Source organism: Notechis scutatus, chromosome 7, assembly GCF_049901735.1.
Source record: "Notechis scutatus isolate UNSWTSFEM ecotype Mainland chromosome 7, rNotScu1.2, whole genome shotgun sequence".
In the NCBI taxonomy this organism is placed as follows: domain Eukaryota; kingdom Metazoa; phylum Chordata; class Lepidosauria; order Squamata; family Elapidae; genus Notechis; species Notechis scutatus.
Genome location: NC_142015.1, coordinates 5162995 through 5186275, shown reverse-complemented (window position 1 = coordinate 5186275; position 23281 = coordinate 5162995). Strand labels below are relative to the sequence as shown.

Sequence of the window (23281 nt, the reverse complement as noted above, 5' to 3'; positions counted from 1 at the left end):
TTAGCATTTAATTGTCCATGGCATTTAGAGCCGGTGTTAAAGAGCCGATGCAGAGGGCATAAAGTGGAGCTGATTGACTAGGAAGTGGGTAAAGGTTTGAGGTCCTCTCCACGTAAAAGAGCCCCCTGGATGGCTCAGAGTTCCAAAGAACAATAAGGAAAGTGAACTAGGCTCATACAAAGGTACCACTTGCAGCGTTAGGGAACGTACTGGTTGACCTCGGACAGCGTGGTCATTATCAGAGGAGAGTCGTTTGAGCTTATTCTAGGCCAAGTAATTCCAGTGCTTTTCTCTGCTTTTAGGGAGGAGAGAAGCAGCGTGTTTTTACTGGCAATTGTCACCAGTCTCCATGATTATTTTGGCGTGGTGGATGATGAAGTTTTTTTCCAGTTAAGGTGAGTAGAACGGGAGCAGCAGAGACAGAAGTGGGCCTCAAATGGCTGCTCGAGGACAGTGTAACGTTGCCACTCTTCAGCCTTGGAAGGAGCAGTAAAGGGGCTGCGTCTCAGGTCTGAGGATCACCTACTCCTGGCTGCTTATAGCTGTTGCTTCTGCTGTTGGAATTGGGTGTAATCTACTACAGATCGTTATACGTCCTGCTAGAAAAATGCAAGTAGTCTAGGGGGAAAGGTTTCTAGCTAAGCTTTCCTGTGCCAGCTTCTACTTGGAAAGCTTTAGAGCATTGGGTGCTTCGATCTGGCCGGCGGAAACAGAGAAGTACTGGCCCAGGGGGCCTCTGCCAGCAGAAACGGAGCTTGGGAGGGCCACATGCGAGACCCTCCCGAGCTCCGTTTTTGCTGGCAGAGGGTTGCAGGAGGCCATCGCAGGCGAAAACGGAACATGGGAGCCCATTTTTGCTGGCAGAGTGCTCAGGCCACCACGGGCACCCATCCTGGCCATGCCCACCCCGGCCCCCTGAGGTCAAACACAACCCTGATGCGGCCCTCAATGAAATCGAGTTTGACAGCCCTGATTTAGAGGGTTAAGTTGGGGTTGGTCCAAAACCATCTTTTCATTCATGAAACGTTTGTTCATTCACGGTTTGGAAGTTTTCCAGTAAGCAAAGTTACTTTTGTTACGAATTCTTCATTTATATATATATATGTTTTCTTAAGTTTTCGCAGGTACTTACATGTATGGTATTCAGCTTTGTTCGGGTATTTTCCCACGTCATTGTAGTTGTGCTTTTAAAGTTGTAGCAACATTTCGGCAGAATCTCATCTGCCATCATCAGGCAAATATATATATCTATTTCTCCCCCCCAGCATCTTCTGAAGCCCCCCACTCCTCTGCTCCATGTAGCTTCTTTGGGACAGAAGCAAGGCATTCTGGGGGCTCAGCCCCAGCTGCTCTTCCAGCCACACCGGATCCCACCTCTCTTTCCCCAGAAACGTAAGTGTGACTGCATGTTGTGCTAGCGACACAGCATCATAGGGTGAAGAAATCCGATCGGAGGTGGAGTGTTAAATGTTAAAATCTTGAGCCCGAGAGGCGTTATCCTGTGAGGAAGCTAGAGGGACAAACTCTTTCGGAAACCAGATGGAAAATGTGAAGCCATGGCTTATTTTCTAAGTAGCTTTTCCCTATTAATTCTGATTTATGGAAGGGAATAATGTAACAAACAGCTTTTCTAGACCATGAGAGAAGTCTGTAATCCTGGTAAATTATCTAGATGGGGCTGTGGTGTTATTTGGGGGCCATGGTTGCCAAAAAAAGAAATTGAAGGGCATTTTGGGACATCTGTGATTTTTGTCATCCTGGTTTCTCCTCACGAGGTGGATAAAGTTGCACGCATCCAGGTGCGTGTAACCTGGAACCAGCGATAGCTGATCTGGCGTGTAAGGCCTAGAAGCAAATCGGTTCTCCTTGGAGGAGGAGAAAATAAGGCTGAATGTGTTTCTTCTCCAGCAATGAGCCTCTTCCAAACGTCTCCATCGCTCCATTTGGGCCACCTTGGGAGATACGCCGGTCGAGGTCCTAAAGGCAGGCAGGAGTCAGGCAGATGGTAAGCATCCTCACAACGGGTCATTTTGTGTTGGCACAGCATCCTGCCTGTCGCACCGCATCGTGTGAGTTCCCACTTTCCCAAGGAGCCTTTCTTGCCCCTTTTTTCCCCTGGAGGATGTTTTGCCTTTCAGCTGGTCTCTCAATCCGTGGGGTGCAGCTTCCTGTACTTACCTGTCTCTTGCCTCTGAGCAGAAAAGCTCTTCACACAAATCTAGCAACCTTCCCTATTTCCTGGGGAGAAGATTTCTCCTTCTAGAGGCAGGGTGGTCCGCTTTTCTTAGCAGCGATCCAGGATCCCTTGTCATGTTGCTGCCTGACACATTTCAGTGGAAGCTTAAGGGATCCAGCCTAGGATCTTTTCTATGCAGAGCATATTCTTTCCCACTGAGCTCAAGTCCCTTGTTTCACGGGGTCCAAGCTTTTCTTCCCTGGCGTTCCTTTGTTCTTTTCCACCCACTTTCTATTTTAGAGAAGGCGCAGAATGGTCCTTAAGGGGTTTCTCCGTGCTTTTCCCTGCTTCACGTGGGTTTCTATACATTTCTTGTTGTCCCCATAGGGCAACAGTTGGTACACAGAGCCCCAGGTAGTATAGTTGAGTGGGTCCCACGAAGGAGGTGGGTAGGGAGACCAAAGACCAAGGAAAACTCCCATCTCTACTCTGTGGGCTTTTACAGATGGCCGTAGCTAACCCAGAATGCTTCCCAAGGTAGATTTCATGGAATGGTCCAGCAGGGTTGGGCTTTGGTTCCCATATTATTTAAAACTGCCATGGCAACTGACCAAAACCTCCCTTTGGTTCAACGCTGAATAGAAGACTCCTGCGATAGGAAACCAGTCTCAGAAAAGTCATTCACGGAGAGCCCCCTCAAAAAGCATAAATTCTGACCAAAATGGCCACTTTTGTGTGGGTGCAGTCATTACATGTCCTGTATGATTGCTTTCCTCAGAGAAGACAGTTTACTTTCCGTGTAACAAACTGGTTGGAGATCCACGTTCTCTCTTTCTCTCTCCCCCTTCCGAGTTGTACCGGAGGTTGTATTTGCCGAGAACCAAACAGGATTTCAGTGCAGCATGGAACTGTGGCCGAGGTGACCAAATTGTTCTCCATTTTAGGGATGACTTTGACTCCAAGAAGAGGAAGCAGAAGGGTAATGAGCCCTGGGTGGCAAAGAAGCCGCGGCACGAGCCACCCCAATACCGAGTCCAGTTGGCCTGCTATACTGTGAATAGGTAAGAGCAAACGGGAGCCTTGTGATTGGCCGCAAAAGCAGGGGAGAAAGAAATGGTTGCTGTGCATGAGTTATATGAGGTCAAGTGAGAGACCTCCCGGGGGTGGTATTCTACTGGTTCGGCCCGGTTCGGCTGAAACCAGTAGCTCCCAGGATCATCTGTGAGCGAACTGGATTCGCTCCGACGATCAGCTGCTGGGCCTTTCTGCCCGCCTGTGCTCTATGCCAGAGGTCTCCAAATTTGGCAACTTTAAGACTTGTGGACTTCAACTCCCAGAATTCTCCAGCCAGCATAGCTGGCTGGAGAATTCTGGGAGTTGAAGTCCACAAGTCTTAAAGTTGCCAACTTTGGAGACCTCTGCTCTATACTGACGGTTATTTCCTGGTTTCGAAGCTCAGCTGCTTCGCGCGGCACAGAGAATTGTCACGCGACAGCTGTTGAACACACAGGGAGAGTGAAGAATTGCAGAAGAAGGTCAGTAGCAAACCCTCTGCGCGCACGCAACCAGTGGTTAAAAAAAAGGTTGAATCCCACCACTGGTCTGCCTCACACACACTCCCCCCCAGTATCTCCATTGCTGGCGTGCAACTCCCAGAGTCTTCAGGATCAAAACCTTTGAGGAGCGAAGTTGAGGAGAGCTCAATATTGGCCAAGATAAGAGCAATGCACGGTTTCACTCTTAGGCCCCGAGGACACATTAGTAACAGAGCACAGGTTTGGCCTCTTGTAAAAGAGAGATAGGGTGGTGGTGTTGTGGAGACGCTTGGTGAATGCCTGGCCCCTGTTTGGTTTAGATATGGAAAACAAACACATCCAGCCTTGTCAACGTTGACTTAAGTGTGTTGATTTGAATGCTCCAATGAATGTGTCATGCTTGTTGGAGTCTGATTCTGAGGGGGAGATTGAGCAGCTGACAGGGAGTGGGAGTGTGGCTCTGGTGGCTCGGGAGGAAACGAGAGAAGGGCACAGTCCGGCTGGGCATTCAGAGGAAGATCCAGGGCTATCCCCTCTTCATCCTAGGGCACGCAGGGAGGAACGGAAAAGGGAGCAACGTGGCTTATGGGAGAGGAAAAGGTCCTGATCCCTTTCATTAGTTGCAGCTGGGAGAAGAGGATATAAGTGGGGTGTTTGCAAACAGCTCCTTGCTGGAATGGGTTTTGGCGTCCTCCCAACTGTGGGTGCTGAGTTATCCTTTAAAAGTCTGCAATTTATCATCCTGGCCTGCCGTGTTAATTACTTCAGTGTGGTTTCTGTTGGGTTTTTTTATTTTTAATTATCTTTACTTTGGGTTTGGACTGCATTTCTGCCCTTCATAGACTGTTTTTGGAAAAGTTTGATTTCCAGCCGAGGATAATTGGACATTGGGGCCCAAGTTGGAGGCATTAAAGGGAATTTATTCCTCTTTTGTGACTTTGTTATTTTTGTGTCACGCCCCTTTGGGTCATCACAGAATGTTTGCAAACTCAACCTTCCACCTGCTCTGAGTAAGCTTTGTTATTTTTTTGGGGGGGAGTCTTGATGTCCTATAAAAAGGGGGTCCTGTGTCTCTGTGTCTTGGCAGCCCCTTCTGTGATGCCATGGAAATCTTGAGGCGCTACTGCAACATCCAGTTGCCCAAGGAATTCTATGATGTCCGCCTCTGCTGGTTGGACACCTTCCCTCTTAGCCAACCGTTGACCCTGAAGCACCCTAGTCGTATCCAAGTGGCCAGTCCTGCTGAAGAATTGTCTCCAACTGAAGAGGATACCAAGCAGGAGGCTCAGCCGGAGGACGCCAATCCCGCATTCAGTGCCAAGGTGAACACTTGGGACCCCGTTCTCTTCAACAGCAGGAGCCTCATAGCTGACAAAGAGGAAGCGCAAATAGTTTTAATGAGCTGAGCTGAGCTAAACTGAATCCTGCGGGGCTGTTTGGGCAGAAATGAGAAGCACATTTCAATTAATGCTTCGTACCTTCTCCACAAATGCTGCTGCATAAATTTATCTTGTGGTTGAATTTGTTGGGTGATCACGGTAGTGTTCCTTCCTTTGTGTTTTCTTGGTTTAAATCCATTTAAACGCCTTTCTGTTTAGTCTTTATTTTAAAATATTCAAAGTACACTAGTTAGGAAATAAATGGGTAGGTGCTTTATATGTTGCTTGCAAACTATTCTGCCAGATTCCCTTTTGGGAGCACCGATAAAATTACTATGCCTGCGTGGAAACCTCCTGCATTAGTAAAATCTTGTTTATTTTATAAAGGTGATTATAAGGCAATGTTTTTCTTTTTTGTTTATTTTTCACACTTCTTAACTGCCTATCTCCCTTACTCCCTTTTATCGCAGCTTTTAGATAACAAGTGTTAAAATAAACAGATTGAAAAGCAGGCCTGTTTTTTTTAAAAAAAACAATCTCAAAATCAGAGAATAGAATCATTCAAGGAAAAGGTTTGCATGAAACAGTTTCAGTGCCTCTTTAAACCAGAGTAAGAATGTGGACATTCTAACTCGGCTAGGCAGATAATTCTCTGTGGGTTCCTACTTTAGCAATAATCTTTTGCTGATGAAATAAAAAAAAAACAGGACTTTTTTTCAAATGCCATAATTAAATCCACCATCCTCCTCTCTAACTTGTGAAGCCTCTCTGAGATTTTCGCGCATTGATGTCTTCTTTTGTTTGAAGTTTTGGTAGTGGATTTTTTGGGGGGGATTTTCTGCTGCTGCACTCACACAGCTCTCCGGTGTAGGTTCTGCTGCTTTCTTCTCCTGGCATTGAGGAATTCTACCGCAATTGTCTGCTCTATATTGAGGAGCCCAGCGACCAGAGGGAAATCCCTGAACACCCCACAAAGCAAATTAAGGTAAGCAACATTGGCTGGAAGTAATGTAAATGGGTTGCATTTGTATCCAAATGCAGGTGTTGCCTGCAAATTTTGATCATTGTATTGACAGAATGGGGTGTTTAATAAGTAAGGAGCAATCATAGGGGCTAGAGTTGTTCGGGAGTTCAGTTTCCTTTTCATTCTGTAGGCTTCACCTTCATGTCTTTTATTTTGGGCAGCTAAGAAGTCTTAGCTAATATGTTGAAGGTTTCCTCACCAGAGAAGGAAGTAACTGTCCATAATTCAATAGTTCTTAGTTCATCTGGCAAGGGTTTGTTCACCGTACATTTTCTAAAAATCAACTACTTACGGCTCTCAAGCCCTCCCATTTTTACATTGTGATCCTAGGATATCATATAAAGATATCCTTCAGTCTAAAAAAAGAGTGCAGCCCCTTCTGAAACATTTCTTGGCTTCACCATCAACCAGGGATGTAGAATCAGACATCCTTCCTTCCTCTTGGGGTGTCTTCCACATAGAATTGTTTTCGTCAGCCAGTCTTTTTCCATAGACCCACATTTTGCATTGGGGCAGGTGGATATCTAGACCATCCTTGTGAAAAGCAGTGTCTGGAGGCTCTGGTGAACTGGTGCAATAAAAGTAACCTGGTTCTAAATGTTAATAAAACAAAGGAGATCATCGTGGATTTTAGAGAGTTGGCATGGTCATACTCCACTCAGTATCAAGGATGCAGCTGCAGAAGCGGTCAACAGTATTAAGTATCTGGGGGTGCAGATAACTAACAATCTGAACTGGTCTCCACATGTCATCCTTAGTGAAGTGTGTAAACACAGCACCTGCGTGTTGAATGAGGAGAGCATATCTTTCTCCTTCTGGCCACTTATTTGCAGAGGCACAATTGAGAGCGTTTTAACAAAGTTCATCCCTGTTTGGTTTGGTGGTAGCAGATAGAAAGTCCCTACAGAGAGTGGTGAGGACAGCCGAGAAGATTATAGGAAGCTCGCTTCCTGTTATTCAGGATACTGCTTATAAGCGCTATGTGCTTAGAGCTCGAAGCGTTGTGAGACACCCCACACACCCACTTCACAGTCTGTTTCTGTTGCTCCCCTCTGGGAGGAGGTTTCCAAGTATTTCTAGCAGGACAACCAGATTCTGTAACAGCTTTGTTCCCTATGCCATCCATCTGGTACTTGCGAGATTCGTTTTTCTCGCCATGTACATACATGTAGACACCTGAACTAGACTGTGTTGTTTCTCTGTGTCATATATGTGGGTATATGCATAATTTTATATGTATTTAGTTTGTCATGTTTATGTAATGTATATTGGAGGTGGAGACCTTTGAGAGCTGTATGCAACAAAAATTCATTTTATCTTATTTTATTTTTATTTTTTTAAATTTTAAAAAATGCTTCATTTAGTACAAAATATTAAAATATACAAATATACAAGAATAAAAAAAGTAATCATACAAATAGACATCAGCACAAATCATATTTCTCTCTAATACATTTGATAGTGATTTAAGTAACTCATAACATATATTGAATGGCAAATATTCCTTATCCCTAGTAAACTCAATACTTATATATTATTTAATAGTCTCTTATTATTGGATTATAACTGTGTTATTTTGTAAATAAATCCTTTATATACCGTATTTGCCGGCGTATAAGACGACTTTTTTGCCCTGAAAAACATGCCTCCAAGTGGGGGGTCGTCTTATACGCCGGTAAATACATTGTCACTCGGTGCAAGAGTGACGGGGCGGGCTCCGCAACTTGCGAAGCCCCTTCAAGCCCAGCCAGAGTCTCTCTTCCTCCTCCTCCCCCCTCCGCCCGGCTCGGGCGCTTGCGGAGGCCAATCTGGAGGTGGGGTGGGGGTGGAGCGGGAAGGTCTCTGGCGGGGCCGTCGCCCAGCCAGCCCCGAGCAGCGTAATGGCCCGGGAGTGGGAGGGAGAAGGTGGTGGCGGTGGACTGTGGCGCCCCTCCTTTTTTTTTTTTTTTTAAAACAAGTTTTATTAATTTTTAAAACACACAAATTATCATTATTCATTACATGTTTAAACCTTTTTTCATTGTCAATTTAACAAGTCAGATAAATTATAATTCTGTTTTAAACCATTTCCATACAACATACCAAAACCTCTTATTCAATTTCTCTTTACTTCTCTTTACTCTTATTTAATATCTTTATTATTATTTCATCTGTTTCTTTCTGACTTAGTTACCATTATTCTCAATCTATATTTGTACAATTTTTAACTAATTCTCCCCCAAAAAGACATATACACACAACACACAAAACATAAAAAAATCTTTTTGGAAAGTAACTTGGACCCAGGTGTCTCTCTCTTCATGGACTTCAATTATATTCATGCTCATCTTACATATCATTACTTATTTTATTTACCATTCTAAGCCTTCTATATTAACTTCCCACATATTTCACACTTCTTACTTCTATCTTAATTAATCATCTTAATTTGAATCATTATATTTATATCTTTTGTCCATTTTTATCATCCCTTTGTCTCATTCCTTATAAAAAAAAGAAAATAAGTTTCTCCTGAAATCATTAATCAGAGTATGATGCCTTTCTATCTCCCCCTAAGTTAATCAAATTAATCTTTAAAATAATATCTAATACCCAATCCGATTTTGCTTGGTACATTCTATCTAACTAATACATCCAACATAATTAAGTACATAATTAGACAATAAATCCAAATATTAAAAAAAGATAACATCAATACCATAGTCTTATTAAACTCTTTAATTAAAACAATATTCTAAACCTCCCTATTATTAGGTTTTAAAGCCAATCATTTTTAAACATTTTAACATTTTAATCTCTTATCAACTCTTAAATCATTACAATACTACCATCTCGTCTTATGTACCTTGCAAAATCTTTTTTTTTTAAAAAAATTATACTTTATCCATTATCCAAAAATTTCTTTTTTTTCATTTAATTTCAAAACATTGTAGCTTTTCTCCACCTTTTCCCTTTCTTTCTTCTCCCAACAAACCTTTCTACCCCCCTTCTTCTAGCCTCTGCCTTGCCAGCTTCCCTTCTCTGTCGTATTCCTTTTCCCTTTTGTTTACTATCATCATATTGGTTTTGCACCTTATTTTTCCCTTTCTTAAATGTTTTTTAGATCTTAAGTCCTTAAGTCCTTTAATTTTCTTCTTTTCTCTTCTTTTCTTTTCTTTCTCTCTTCCTTCTTTCTGGATCAAGTTCTGAGATTCATTAAAAATGGCTCCTTTCTTTCTTTCTTGTTCCTCTGCTGTCTTCATCTGTTGTAATGTTTGTTGATAATTAATAAGCGCCATTTCTAAGAAAAGGAAAGCTTCTTCCACACCATCTTTACCATTTTTTTTGCTTGTTCATATTCTTTTCTTAGTTCCTCAACAGAAAGAGCCATTGTAAATCTTTTCTTTTCTTTTCCCCTTCTTTCTTCTTACAACAACCAGAATATTCAAAAGAAAATAAAAAAAATAAAACAGTCCCAAAGTTATCAGTCAGTCCAAACCAAGGCAGAGTTCTCACTTTCTCCTTCTGGGGTAATATCAATCCAAGAGAAAGAAAGTCCAAATCTGTTTAAAATCTTATTGCAATATATTCTAGTCTTCAAATCCTTAAGGCATCTGCTCCAACAAAGTCTTAGCATACAAATGTTTTCTTTTAATCCTCTCTCTTCCCACTCATCGCTTAAAACCAATTTTCACCTAAAAGAAATAGGTTTCTTAATATCCAGTTATTTATTCCGTAGGAAAAGAGGAAAGCTATCCTTTCAGCACCTTCAAACAGCCGCTTTTTCCTCTTCTGGCAGGTATTATTCAGAAAGTCATACTTTTCAGGAATTTTATTAGATATGTCTTAGAGTCCTAGGAGCCAAGAAAAACTTTCTCCTCTCAATCACTTTCTCCACTTCCTCCTGCGCATTCTTACCCGGCTGCCAGCTTCTTTGTGGCGGCCATTACAGACCGCCGCTGCACCGTCCTGGGAAAAGGGGTTCTGCCGGCCAGGGGAGGAGTCTGCAGCCCCCAAACCCTTCTCCGGATCCCCCCTACCTTCAGCTGCCCCTGCAGGCAGCCTAGCTCCCACCCGGCTGGGTCGGAGCCCCAAAACGGCTAGCGCGGAGGATCGCGCAGCTTCGCAAATCCCTGCCGCTCGCGGCCGACAAACCGGAAGTCCGGCGCCCCTCCTTCTGAGCAGCGGGCGGGGGCGGCAATTTGCTCCTCCCGCTCCTCCCTCTCTCTTTGAAAGACCGGGAGGGCTGTGCTTGGGGCAGGGGGTGTCCTCGGGAAGTTCCTGATGGGACCCCGCTGGGCAGGGCCACCCGGCTCCCGAGCTGCTTTCCAGGGTCCCCTTGAGAAGAAAAGGGTCCGGTGGGCGGTGGAAGAAGGCGAGGGACCTCCTCCCGCCCTCTGTCCCGTCCCGTCCCTCCTCTTGTCCCCTCCTCGCTTAAGAGAGAAAGATCCGCCTCCTCTGCACCGAGCTGCCACCCGGCGCCGCGTCTCCCGGCCAGCGCGCGCTGCGACTTGGGAACCGGCCAAGCGACTTTAAAACCGGCGGAGGCCAGAGATAGCCGGAATTACCCTCCACACCACACACACACACACACACACACACACACACACACACAGAGAGAGAGAGAGAGAGAGTTGGCAGCTGTCCATCCCCCACCCTTGGAGTCCCGATGGCACGCACGCGGGGGCTGTCACAAAGAAAGGGAGAGGAATTGAGTGCCAGCCTGAGAAAGGCGAAGCTGCCTCTCTAAAGCATTTTGGTGGCTTTGTAAGTTTGGGGGAAAGGGGCGGGGGTGTCAATCAAGAATTATATCCAGAATACCCCAAGTGTTACAACTTACCGTATTTGCCGGCGTATGAGATGACTTTTTTGCCCTGAAAAACATGCCTCCAAGTGGGGGGGTCGTCTTATACAGCGAGTATATAACAAAAACTATATTTTGAGTGGAAATGTTGGGGGCTCGTCTTATACGCCCAGTCGTCTTATACGCTGGCAAATATGGTAACTTATTCAATAAGAAAGAGAAATAAAACTTAATATCTTATTAATTCCTGTCATTAGACATATATGTAGTAATATGTTTCCTGGGTTCATTTATTTTATACGTTCTTTTTCTTACGGTCTATCCACTTGTACCATTTATCCCAAATCGAATAATATTCAGAATCATCTTTCCCTTTTAGTTTTAGTGCAAGCCTTTCCATTTCAGCACATTCATAAATTTTTTGAACAATAATGTGTATAGGTGGTAAGTTGGGCATTTTCCAATATTGTGCCAGTGAGATTCGTGCCGCTGTTAGTATATGAATAATCAAGTACTTTACTTTTGAGAGGGTACTCCCCTTCGATTATACCCAGAAGGTACAATTCAACATGTATGCCAATTAGTGTACACCCAAAGGGAGAATAAAGTGATTCTAATCTAATCTTAAAAAAAAAAAATCTCCTAGTCACCTCCATGTCTCCTCTGTCCTTCTCGGGGTTTAATCGACAGAGCAGTTCTGTCTGCAAAGCTTCCCTGGGAGCTTCCCCCACCCACCCCCCAAAAATAAAATCTAAAGCAGGGGACCAGTTGGTGTTTTTCCTGATCAGCTTCTCTTTCCTCAGTTCCTGCTGGGAAAGAAGGCAGAGGAGCTGCTGCTTGTGGGAGGGGAGTGGTCCCCTTCTCTGGATGGTGCTGACCCAGCTACGAACCCCACCGTCCTGATCCTCACAGCCATTCGTTGCGTCAAAGCCCAGATCGGCTTGGATTTGAGCCCCTGCATGAAGTGGTGAGTCTTGTGCCATTGAGCTGTGCCTTCCAACCCCGTCCTTTTTGCGGCTGCTGTTGTTGTTGAGATAAAGAGTCCGGGGATTTGTGGTGAACTGACAATGCAGGAAGCCAATTGGGGCATCGGTCATCCACTATTCCTTGCATCTGGGAGTGACCTGCAGCTCACATTCCCTTCCGCCTTTTAACCCCTTTCGGTAGTCAGGAAAGATGCTGCCAGACTCCTGAAGTGATGGAGCGAGAGGTGGAATCTCTGTCTGTAAGACATTCAAGCAACTATAAGCAAGAATGTCCCACAGGTGCTTTTTTTTTTCAAGAGGCCACTGGACTTTCTGGTTTTTCTTTTGAAGACGTAACGCTGCTCATCCAAGAAGCTTCTTCAGCTCTGTTTACCTCCATTGTGAAATTAATCTACCTTATTCTTTCTTTGAGGGATGCATGCGGTGGCTCAGTGGCTAAGACGCTGAGCGTGTCGATCAGAAAGGCTGGCAGTTCGGCGATTTGAATCCCTAGCGCCGGGTCACGGAGGGAGCTCCCGTTAACTTGTCCCAGCTTCTGCCAACCTAGCAGTTCAAAAGCACGTTAAAAAAACGTGCAAGTAGAAAAATAGGGACCACCTTGGGTGGGAAGGGAACAGCGTTCTGTGCGCCTTCGAAGGCGTTTAGTCCTGCTGGCCACATGACCACGGAGACGTCTTCGGACAGCGCTGGCTCTTCGGCTTTGTAACGGAGATGAGCACCGCCCCCTGCAGGGCCGGAAATGACCAGCATGTATGTGCGAGGGGAACCTTTACCTTTACGTATTCTTTTATTGAGAAGTTGGAGCTGTGCTTTCTGCAACATGTTTTCTGCCCTGAGTCCCTTTCCTGACGAACCCAGGCGCAGGCTGGGAGGTGGGGTGAGTCTATGTTGCCTGCATCTCAAACTGAAGTGCAAATGGTTCCTCTAGTCCGTAATTTTTCTGGAAATCCATTCCTACTCCGGCAGCATTTGAACGGTGAGTTCATCCCAAAGTGTATAGCTAAAAATCAGTAGAGATTCTCCGTCCTCCAGGTCACGTCAGTCCCAAAGGTGCTCCTTCAAGAGGCCACTGGACTTTCTTTGTTTTGTCTTTGAAGACGTTTTGCTTCTCATCCAAGAAGCTTCTTCAGCTCTGACTGGATGGTGGAGAATGGAAGGATTTATATTCCTTGCAGGCAGCTGGTCATTTGCATCCTTTTAGAGGGACGTTGAGGCCACTTGGAGGTTTATCTGTGTCCTCAAGATCACCTGAGTGATGCTCCTGATTCCTGTAGTACTGCCATTTTTTCCTCTGAAAATCCATTCCTGTTTCCACAACATTCCAAGGGTGTTCATTCCAAATTGCACAGCTAAAAGTCTGTACAGAAATTCTCAGTCATCCAGGTCATGGTTGTCCCAAAGATGCTTTTCAGGAGACAATTAGACTTTCTTGTTTTTTCCTTGAAGACATTTCGCTTCTCATCCAAGAAGCTTCTTCAGCTCTGACTGGATGGTGGAAAATGGAAGGATTGATACCCCTTGCAGACAGCGGGTCATTTGCATTCTGCAATATAAATCCTTCCATTCCCCTCCGCCCAGTCAGAGTTGAAGAAGCTTCTTGGACGAGAAGCGAAACGTCTTCAAAGACAAACAATGTCCAGTTGCCTCTTGAAGAAGCACCTTTGGAACCACCATGATCTGAAGGACTAAGAATCTCCACTAGACACATAAGCAAGAATGTTGCATGGCACCCAGATGTCAAGCCGTCACTGTGTCATCACTTCCCATGGTTTTTGAGGGTCTCCAGTCCATGGATGCTGATGTGGCAATACGTTTATCGGCCTTGAAAATGTTTTCCTTTATTTTGACTCCAAGGGGTGCATTAGAGTCATTTACCTTGTTCCAGAGCCTCAAAAGGTAAGGAATAAATAGCCAGCTGGGCCACTAGATGGTGCATTTTGTAACAAATTGTGTTATTGCATGACACTCTACAAGAAAGATGTGGGGAGGGATTTTTTGAACTTTTCTGCCAAAGTCTTGCAGCCTTAGTTGGATCTGCATGACTGGATATCCCAAAAAAACAACACAAAAGGAAGACTTTTAAGGTACTTAATTTGTAGAAAGAGAAGACTGGGTTTGCTTAAGAACAGGAGTCCCCAAACTTGGCAACTTTAAGACTTGTGGACTTCAACTCCCAGATTTCCCCAGCCAGCTTTGCTGGCTGGGAATTCTGGGAGTTGAAGTCCACAAGTCTTAAAGTTGTCTAGTTTGTAGACCTCTGCTTTAGAGCAGTGATCCCCAACCTTTTTGATGCCGCGGCCTGGTACCGGCATCAGCTGGGCGCCCTGCCCGGTACCGGCATCAACTGGGCGCCGCCATCTTTTTGACGAAAAAGTGCTTCCGGTGACCTCACGGAAGCACTTTTCGTCAAAAGAGCGGCGCCAGCGCTCGGTGAGCTTTTCGGGTAGAAATGGCTTTCTACCGGAAAAGCTCACGAGCGCTAGCGCCGCCATCTTTTTGATGAAAACGTGCTTCCGGTGAGCTTTCTACCGGAAAAGCTCACCGGAAGCACCTTTACCAAAAAGATGGCGGCGCCAGCAGCCAGCGGCCCGGTAAGACTTGTTCCGCGGACCGGTACCGGTCTGCGGACCGGTGGTTGGGGACCCTTGCTTTAGAGGATAATTTGTACCTCTGATATTAGAGGTTAATGTATATTTAGATTGCCTGAAAACAAATTATATTAAATAAATTAAATAACATTTTTATTAGAAAATAAGATCAGCAGGAATCAGTAGATGAGAGTAGAGAGATACGGGGCCTAGGAAACACTTGTGCAAGCTGTAGAGCAGACTTACAGAAATCTTTTTTTTTAGAAAATTTTATTTCTAATTGTAATATTTAATTGATGTAAGGGAACATAGGAAAAATAGGAGTAATGCTATTCGTAGTGTTTACCTTGTGTTATTTTAATTGCATTTCAGTTGAAATAAATCCAAACCTGCTTTCCACCCTGCCCTGACTGCTTCTTAGAGTGTAGCATGTTGCCCAAAGGAAAAAAAAAGACCTTTGATTTGTACAAAATTGAGGACCCTAAACAGATACTCTGTTCTTTAATTGTAAGATTGTCTTTGCCTTTCTGTGAGCCAAGGGTATACTTTATTTTTCCAGCCTGCCATTTATTTATTTGTTTATTTATTTGTTGGCTTGTTTCACTTCCTCTTAATGTCCACCATTCCCATTGTCAAGAGAAGAAGGACATGGGTACCAGTATGAGTTGAGCTTTCTGACGGTGCCCAGGCAGGAGGATTTTGGTTGGTTTTGTGTCCCTGTGGGCTTTTCAGAGACGCCACCTTATCCTTCCCCGTCAGTCAAGAACCCTGGGCTTCTGGTTTTCTGGAGGTCTTTCACATGCTTTTGTGCATGAGCTCTTAGGAGCCAGAGAAGACTTCACATGCTCTAACCTCTACCCAATCAGCAGTGAGGAAAAAGGCTGGAACTTGGAGTGCTTTGGTTTAGTTGGAAGGAGTATGGTTATATATAGCTTCCTTGTGCTAGATAACCATGGCAACCAAACTTATTTTGTGTAAATCAGGCTGCACATGTGACTTGTTGGGGAAGCATCAGACTTGGGAAGAAAGGGATTGGGGGGCCTGTGAAGCATTGCCACGTGTGGCAATCAGTCCAGATTGGGATGTTGGCATTTCTCAGAAATCCATGCTCTCGGTTGTGTAGTAAGAGTCTGTTGCCTGAGGTTAATTCTATCTGGGCAGAAGTCCAGCCATAAGAAAGGCATAACTAACATCCCCTGCCCCAATACTTGAGTCTCATGGAGGCAGATGTACAGCAAAGTATTGTTCCATGTTTACCTAAAGCAGGTGTGTCAACCCGTGGCCCACGAGCCACATGTGGCCCTGGGCAATTGGTAATGTGGCCCCACAAGATTGTATGAAAAAATAAAAACAAAGTAAGTTTGTTACTTAGGTACATTAAAGACTAAAACATATGAAGGATAGTTCTGGGAACCATTTTTATGGTCTAGTGAAAAGAAGGATCAGAGGTGAGATGATAGTGCTCCAATACTTGAGGGGCTGTCACAGAGAGGAGGGGGGTCAAGTTATTTTCCAAAGGCCAGACAAGGAATAATGGATGGAAACTGAACAAGGAGAGATTCAACCTGGAAATAAGGAGGAAATTTCTGACATAACAATAACCCACGGAACAGAAGTTGCCTTCAGAAGTTGTGGGAGCTTCATCACCGGAAGCTTTTAAGAGACTGGGCTGCCATCTGTCAGAAATTGTGTAGGATCCGTTGCTTGGGCAGGGGATTTGGACTAGATGACCTATATAAGGTCCCTTCATTCTATTCTATTCTATTCTATTCTATTCTATTCTATTCTATTCTATTCTATTCTATTCTATTCTATTCTATTCTATTCTATTCTTCATCCAACATTTATTCTATTCTATTCTATTCTATTCTATTCTATTCTATTCTATTCTATTCTATTCTATTCTATTCTATTCTATTCTATTCTATTCTATTCTATTCTATTCTATTCTATTCTACTCTATCCTATCCTACCCTACCCTACCCTACCCTAATCATCAAATATTTTTAGCTCCTGCCAGGAAAGTCAGGGAGGATATGATAATAACTGTCTTCCAGTACTTGAGGGGCTGTCACAGAGAAGAGGGGATTGACTTATTCTTCAGGGCATCAGAGAGCAGGACAAGAAGTGATGGGTGGAAACTTGTTAAAAAGAGATGCAATGTAGAAGTCAGGAGAACATTTCTAATAGAATAATGAATCAATGGAATAATTTGCCTCCCAGGATTGTGGGTGCTCCCATCATGAGAGGTTTTCCAAAACCAGACAGCTATTTGACTGGGCTGGTATAAATCTCTTGCCTTGGGTACTGGGTTGGACTATGTGACCTCCAAGGTCCCTTCCAGCCGTACAGTGCTATTCAACCCCTTACAGGCCCTTTCGAGCACACAGCTCTGCATCCAGGCTGCCGTTGATCTCTGGCTGAACTCCCCCATGGGTGGGACTGACCCCCTTTTGGGAAATGTTCATTTTTTTTGCTTTTATCTGAATTCTCTGTCCTTGATGTTCCTTAGGTACCGGTTGGCGGAGTTCAGATACCTGCGTGAGGGGAACCCGTCTTACCAGGAGCAGACGGTGGTTTTCCTGCCAGATATTTGGAGCCTGATGCCACCACTTGAAGAGTGGGAGACCTCGTGCAAACAGAAAGCCGAAAAAGCGGCAGCACCTTTGGAAGGAAAAAGCGAGGTGGTGAGAGTGGATTCGGCCTGGATGTGAAGTTTCATTTGAGCAGGAAGGAATTGGGGGGGTCACTCTCAGATGATGGGTAGAAGGGAAGAGAGAGCCTTGGCGCCTAATCCATTTCTTCCCATTTATACGTGGACTTGTGTTTTATATCCTGCCTCCTTGAGATTTCCACAGAGGGCATGTTTTGTGACCTTAGCTTTATTGCGACCTCTCTTAGTTTAAATCAGGGGTCCCCAAACTTGGCAACTTTAAGGCTTGTGGACTTCTGGCTGAGGAATTCTGAGAGTTGAAGTCCACAAGCCTTAAAGTTGCCTAATTTGGGGACCTCTGGTTTAAATGGACAGCTGTGATTTGATGGTTGGCCTTGCCTTTAGATTGAAATTAGACATTCTTGGCTCTTGAGAGCATATTTCTGTTTAACTGGATCAGGGGTTTCTCAATGTCTGGCAACTTTTAGACCTGTAGATTGTAGCTGGCTGGGGAATTCTGGAAGTTCCACAAGTCTTCAAGTTGCCAAGTTTGGAGAGCCCTGAAATAGATTCAAGACATATAACGTTTTTCTTGCTGAGGGTCCCAGTTGGCTTTTGAGCAGAACACCAGTAGCCGCCTCCTAAAAGTTGGCCAGATCAGGGCCAAGAAGTCAATGAGAACCAAACGAAAAACTATAAATTTGATTTAATTTGTTCTCCTCTTCAAAACTTGTAATAGTTTTCTGGCTGAGTTACAGTATGGTGGCCACTTTTGGAAGGATTTTGGCTGGAGTCCTTGGATCTTCAACTTACATATCACTGATGCTTTGCCTTCTAACAATGACGCTTCTAAACAGGTGGAAGAAACTGAACAGACCTCAGAACCAGCTCCGGACCAAGAAATGGAGGCCAGTGAGCAGGAAATGGACTCAGCTGTACCAGTCCCCGAGCTAGCTCTGGAGACGTCGACTTCTGAACCAGAGATCCCAGCTCCTCCACTGGAACCCGCCATAGTTGTTTACCCTCAGCTGGCACTGCAAAATGGGCAGCCCAGTTGCACCAACATCTCTCTTTACACTTTGCTTGAGTACAGAAGGCAGCGGGAGAAGCTCTCCTTTGAGGTAGGTTTTGTGGAAGTTCTCGAGGGTTGTGTGTAGCTGGCCCCCTCATCTGGCTTGGCTCTGCCTGCTTAGATGCCCCCATCTGATTAGAAGGTTAGGTTCTGGGAGTGCACGATGGCGTGAATTCCCCTGCATTTATGATTAAGATAGAAGAGAATATTTATAGCTCAGAGTTGAACTGTGGGGCCTCTGAGCTTTGTTTTCTTGCAGATGTTTCATTACCAAACTGAAATACCTAATTTGGTAATGAAACATCTGCAAGAAAACTACCAAGCACAGAGAGCACAAAGGACCCCGCATTTATGACAAAGCCTACTATTGGCTACTCCTACTAAGAAGCCGTTTGCATTTAGGTTTTCCCTCTCTTCCAGCCATAAGGTTGAATCAAGAGAGCTTGGAAGAGGTAGCACCGTGTGAATTACCAGCAGAATAGGAGGAATACAAACAAGGGGTCGGGTGCGGAACCTTTGAAGACAGAGTAGAGTTGGAAAGTGGATTTTGTAGGGTCTGAGTATCAAGATGTTCATGATTTTTAAAAATGCAGACATAAACTAAACTGAAATAAATCCTGTAGTAGAAGAAGTGGAAAGTGCAATACATGTTAAAGCCAGAGATTACCTAACTATTATGGACTGGTGTACATCACCAACCCTTTCTCCTTAATGTCAGGGTTCCAGGTAACATACCTGTAGCAAACAAAACTGAGGCAGGTAGATTCCTCAAAGAATGAGTTTATTAGCTATGTCATATTGGCACAGGCTTGGAAACCCGGCTCTTGAGTTTCCCTGTGGTCTTCACCTAATTAAAAGTTTGTCACTTTCCCAAAACAACCAGTCACATGGTCCAATCAGGAGATTGTCCAGGTGCTAGGTGACTCCAGTCTCCTCCTCCCGAGCATCCACAGGAACGTCCTTGATTCTCGAGAGAAAGTATTTTGTTTTGACTACAATACCCCAACTATCTCTATTCCCCCTCCTGTCCCTCTTCTCCAGTGTGTCAGCTGACAGGGGTCCAACAAACCCACCCTCATTCAAATCAAAACTCTCTAGCTGCATCTCAGAAAAAGTAAATTGTTTTATTAGAAATTGCCATGTTGGCGCGTGGCTGGGTGCAGCTGATCCTAAATCACACCACACATTTCCCCCTTGACCCTGGTCTTTCCCCCACCCCTTGGATGTGACTTCTCCAGTGGGACACATCCGTCTCCCAAGAGTCATCCATCATGCTCTCCAATAACCTTCTTATGCTCCGACAACTTTGGGCTGCCGAGGTGATTATCTAGGCATTTCAAGAATGCCTTGTTTCCCCCATTCCCTTTTTCTGGTAGCTAAAAAGACTAAAGGAGTATCTTTTCAGTTGACATCAGTGCTGAAGTCTTCAAATGGCCTCAAATCAGGTCAGCTTCAGGGTTGACATTTAGCACCGGGGCATATGCCACTGGATTGAGCCTCCCAACTTCCCAGTTCAGTTTCTGCCAATGCCGATGTCCCACCAGCCCACTCAACACCTTCTCGTTCTTCTCAGCCTCTGATGCCAGCATCCTATCGGAGCGTATCCCCTTCCAGCAGATTTCCACCTGTTGAATCCCCAACCTGTTAAATCAGGCGTGCCCCGTATAGGTGTGTGGACGCTCAACCTTTCCCTAGTTTAGGCCTCGAGATCTTTCCCAGCTTCTCGCTCCCTGATCTCTCTTGCTCCTTCTTCCCCCCTCCCGAGGTGGCAGTGATGGCAGAGATTTTCCAGGAGATGCTTCAGCGGGATTTTGGCTACAAGCTTTATAAGGCGCTCCTGGCCCTGCCGGAAAAGGAGGAGCCTCCAGAGGCCAAGAATCCCGATTCAGAAAAAGTGCCGAAATCTGAAAAGGAAGCAGAGAACGAACTGAAGGAGGAACCTCAGGAGAAACCTGGAGCAGAAGATGCACCAGAGAGCAACCAGAAGGAAGTTCAAGTACGTCTATGCAGCTCTCCAGGCCTTACAGCACAATTGGGTGGCCCCCTCATCTTAGGCCAGTTGCATCCTCTCCTCACCTTTTCTGACATTGCACGGCTTGCATTTTCTTCCGATTGTGAAGGATACTGTGTTTCCCCCAAAATAAGACCCTGTCTTATATATATATTTTTTGCCACAAAAAAAGGCACCAGGTCTTATTTTGGGGGGATGTCATCCGCTGACTAACCTCACTTGTGCGTGTTCCCCACGGCCTCCTTTTCGCTGTCAGAGGCTTTCAGGAACTTCTTCTTTTGTGGCCGGCAAGGTTTTCCTGAAGGCCTCTGCATCCCATAATAGAGCTCTGGATCGATCCAGAGCTTTGTCATCAGCCACAGAGGCCTTCAGGAAAGCCTTGCCAGCCTTGCCACCTGCAGAAGAAACGGGCTGGCAAGGCAGGTGTCGGGGTGTGCGAGGCCTGGCTACAACTGTTCAAAGGTAAGTAGTAGGGCAGCTCCACAACCTCCCCCATCCCAACCCTAGTTTAATTTTTACCCATCCACTCTGGAGTAGGATCTTCATTAGGGCTTATTTTGGGGGTAGGGCTTATATTGGGCACACGTGTAAAAATCAAGCTAGACTTACTTTCAGGATAGGTGGTATTTTCGGGGAAACAGGGTAATAGATGGGGGTTTTTTGGGTGGAGGGGGGAAGGCACAGATATTGTCCTTTCCATTTGTGCAGAAAGAGGGGACTGGGGAGGCCGAGAAGAAGCCCCCAAATCAAGATGGGGCCAATGCAACCAAGGAAGAGAAAGTCAGCGTCAAAGCCGAAGTGAAGGATTCCACCGATGACCTCTGTGAGCTAAGCATGGAAGATGACCTTTTGCTGCTACGAGAGGACGAAGAGGAGGATTTTGGTAAGCAGCCTGGGAAGCGCAATACTGTTTCGTTTAACCTTGACTCCATGGTAGGGACACATATTAGCTGCAGGGAGTTGCCCTAATCCACTGCCCTTAGTTGTAGACAAGATGAAAGTCCCTTGGCTTTTCTCTGTGGGGAAATCAGGATTCCCACCTTTCTTTTCATGGCCTTCGGTCAGTATTCGGCTACCTCAGGGCTGTCTCCAGACTGCGATGGTTTGGGGTGTTGAAAGGCATTTGTTGCACACTCAAGAGATGTTCGTCTGGCTAAGGACACTGAATGGATCCAGTCAGTGTCACGTTCCAAGTAATGTGCCCATTGAAAGCAGAATTCTGACACAGGTAGATCCCTCAAACAACATGTTTATGGACACATCGTATCAGCACAGCCGGTGAAAACCAACTCTTAACCGTTCCCGTGGTTTTCACCTAATTAAAAGAGCAAAAATCCCCCCTCCCATATGTCACCAATCACATTGTCCAATTAGGACGGATGGCAGGCTCCTTTCCTCCTTCAACAGCCACCCGTTACGATGACCTTGGTTCCCACAGTTTTGACTTGTTAGCTGGGCTGTCTATTTCCACACTCCCTTCCCCACCTCAGGCTTCGTGGCAACTACGAGGCAGCACAAGATGGCTTCCGCCAGGCTCGCTTCAGAGTTGACAGTCAGCTTCTGAAGTAGGTCATGTTGCCTTTTCCACAGGTGTCAAGTTGGAAGATGCTGAAGTGAGATCCGTTGCATCCAACCAGTCAGAGATTGAGGTTTCCTCCCTTCCCGATATGGTTAGTGGCCAGCTCTTCTTCAAAGTTTGGTTTGCTTGTTTATGTCTGACTTTTCTTCACGGATGTATCCTGCTTTAATTAGCTGTCTTGGGAAGACTGGGGTATAAGCCATAGTATGTTTTTTGGGGGATGTTGCTGACTTTGTAACATACTAATTCTGGTGCTGGTTTCATTGAGATTTAATTCCATAAATCACCTTTAGCAGGCAAATTTGCACGAATTTATAAAGAATGTAGATGGTGGCAAAATTATTTTCTCAGAAATTGGATTTTGTTTATCCTAGGCTAGGCTAGGTAATTGAGGGGAATCTCCAGAGGACTGAGCTGTGTAAACACCTAAATTCTGGAATGTAGGTATACTTTTAGTAGGTATATATGTGTAGGTATATATTTTTCAACACTGTAAAGACATATCAAGGGCCTCCCATATCTTTATTAATTTAATCACCCAGCTCAATATGATTCCTAGTTTGTGTTGATCTGGTTCACAGCATGTTAAACTGTAGCTTGCTTTGGATTTTTCTTCGTTTTTTTTGTTTCTTTCGATGATGTGCACAATGCTACATGTTAATCTTAGCACAGGGGTTTGCAACCAGCAGCTCTGGAGCCACATGCGACTCTTTGGGCCCTCTGCTGCGGCTCCCTGTCGGCTGGCCCCACCTCTGGCTGGCCCCTCCCCTCCCTGTCACTCCTCACCTGGCCTGGGAAGGTAAAGGTGATGGCAGAGGACGGAGATTCGCTCCATATTCCAGAGCAGGAGGTGACTGGGTGAGTGACATTGAGTTGGCCAAGCCCACCCAGTCACACCGGTTGTTAAATTATTGGCTCCTGTTGTTTTCTTTTCTGTGGGAAATGGGTCCAAATGGCTCCATCTCAGTCAGGCACTTCTGTAATTCCTGCGGTTCCAGCATCAACACCTTGTTGGGATCCTCCGTCGATGAGTAGCGAAGCTGGGTCTCTTCTGCGAAATGCAGTCGATTGAAATAGTTTTCCAAGCAAAAAGTTAACAGAAGTGCAAGCGCCTAGTCGGAACAAGGGAGAGCCAAAACTGGCAATATCTCATTGCAGGAAAGCCTATGCATGTGTACAAGGAGCAATTTAACGGTAATCTGTAATGTGTGCTTAAGGTTGCAGACCCCTGCCTTAGCGAATGAGTTTAGGAATCCTGGCTTAGGCTAATTTGTGACTTTTGGTTAGAAGGCCAGAATTGGACGTTTCCTGTGTTCAAAGAAAGGCCATCCTCCTCTGGACTACACTCTCAGTCCCATCAAGCTTTATCTCGGGTAGCATCCGAGATTTAGTGCATTTTCCAATGCGAATTACAGGAAGGCAATAGCAAGATTACTTAGACTTATATACTGCTTTATAGTACTTTCCAGCCCTCTCTAAGAGGTTTACAGAGTCA

The 23281-nt window shown here is 45.1% G+C and overlaps 1 protein-coding gene and 1 long non-coding RNA gene across 2 annotated transcripts in view; one reads left to right on the top strand and one right to left on the bottom strand.

Annotated features, from left to right (window-relative positions):
- Positions 1-23281, bottom strand: part of LOC148130016 (uncharacterized) — a 333127-nt gene that overhangs the window by 30497 nt on the left and 279349 nt on the right. The window lies entirely within an intron of this gene.
- The window catches only part of CCAR2 (cell cycle and apoptosis regulator 2), a 30136-nt gene continuing 8007 nt past the window's right edge, over positions 1153-23281 (top strand). Inside the window, exons 1-11 of the mRNA XM_087969627.1 lie at positions 1153-1392; positions 1909-2005; positions 3121-3237; positions 4799-5033; positions 5962-6075; positions 11701-11864; positions 16984-17158; positions 17982-18245; positions 19962-20192; positions 20916-21090; positions 21798-21877. Coding sequence (XP_087825753.1) covers positions 1911-2005; positions 3121-3237; positions 4799-5033; positions 5962-6075; positions 11701-11864; positions 16984-17158; positions 17982-18245; positions 19962-20192; positions 20916-21090; positions 21798-21877 — 1650 coding nt within the window. The 5' untranslated portion in view covers positions 1153-1392; positions 1909-1910. The remainder of the gene's footprint in view (positions 1393-1908; positions 2006-3120; positions 3238-4798; positions 5034-5961; positions 6076-11700; positions 11865-16983; positions 17159-17981; positions 18246-19961; positions 20193-20915; positions 21091-21797; positions 21878-23281) is intronic.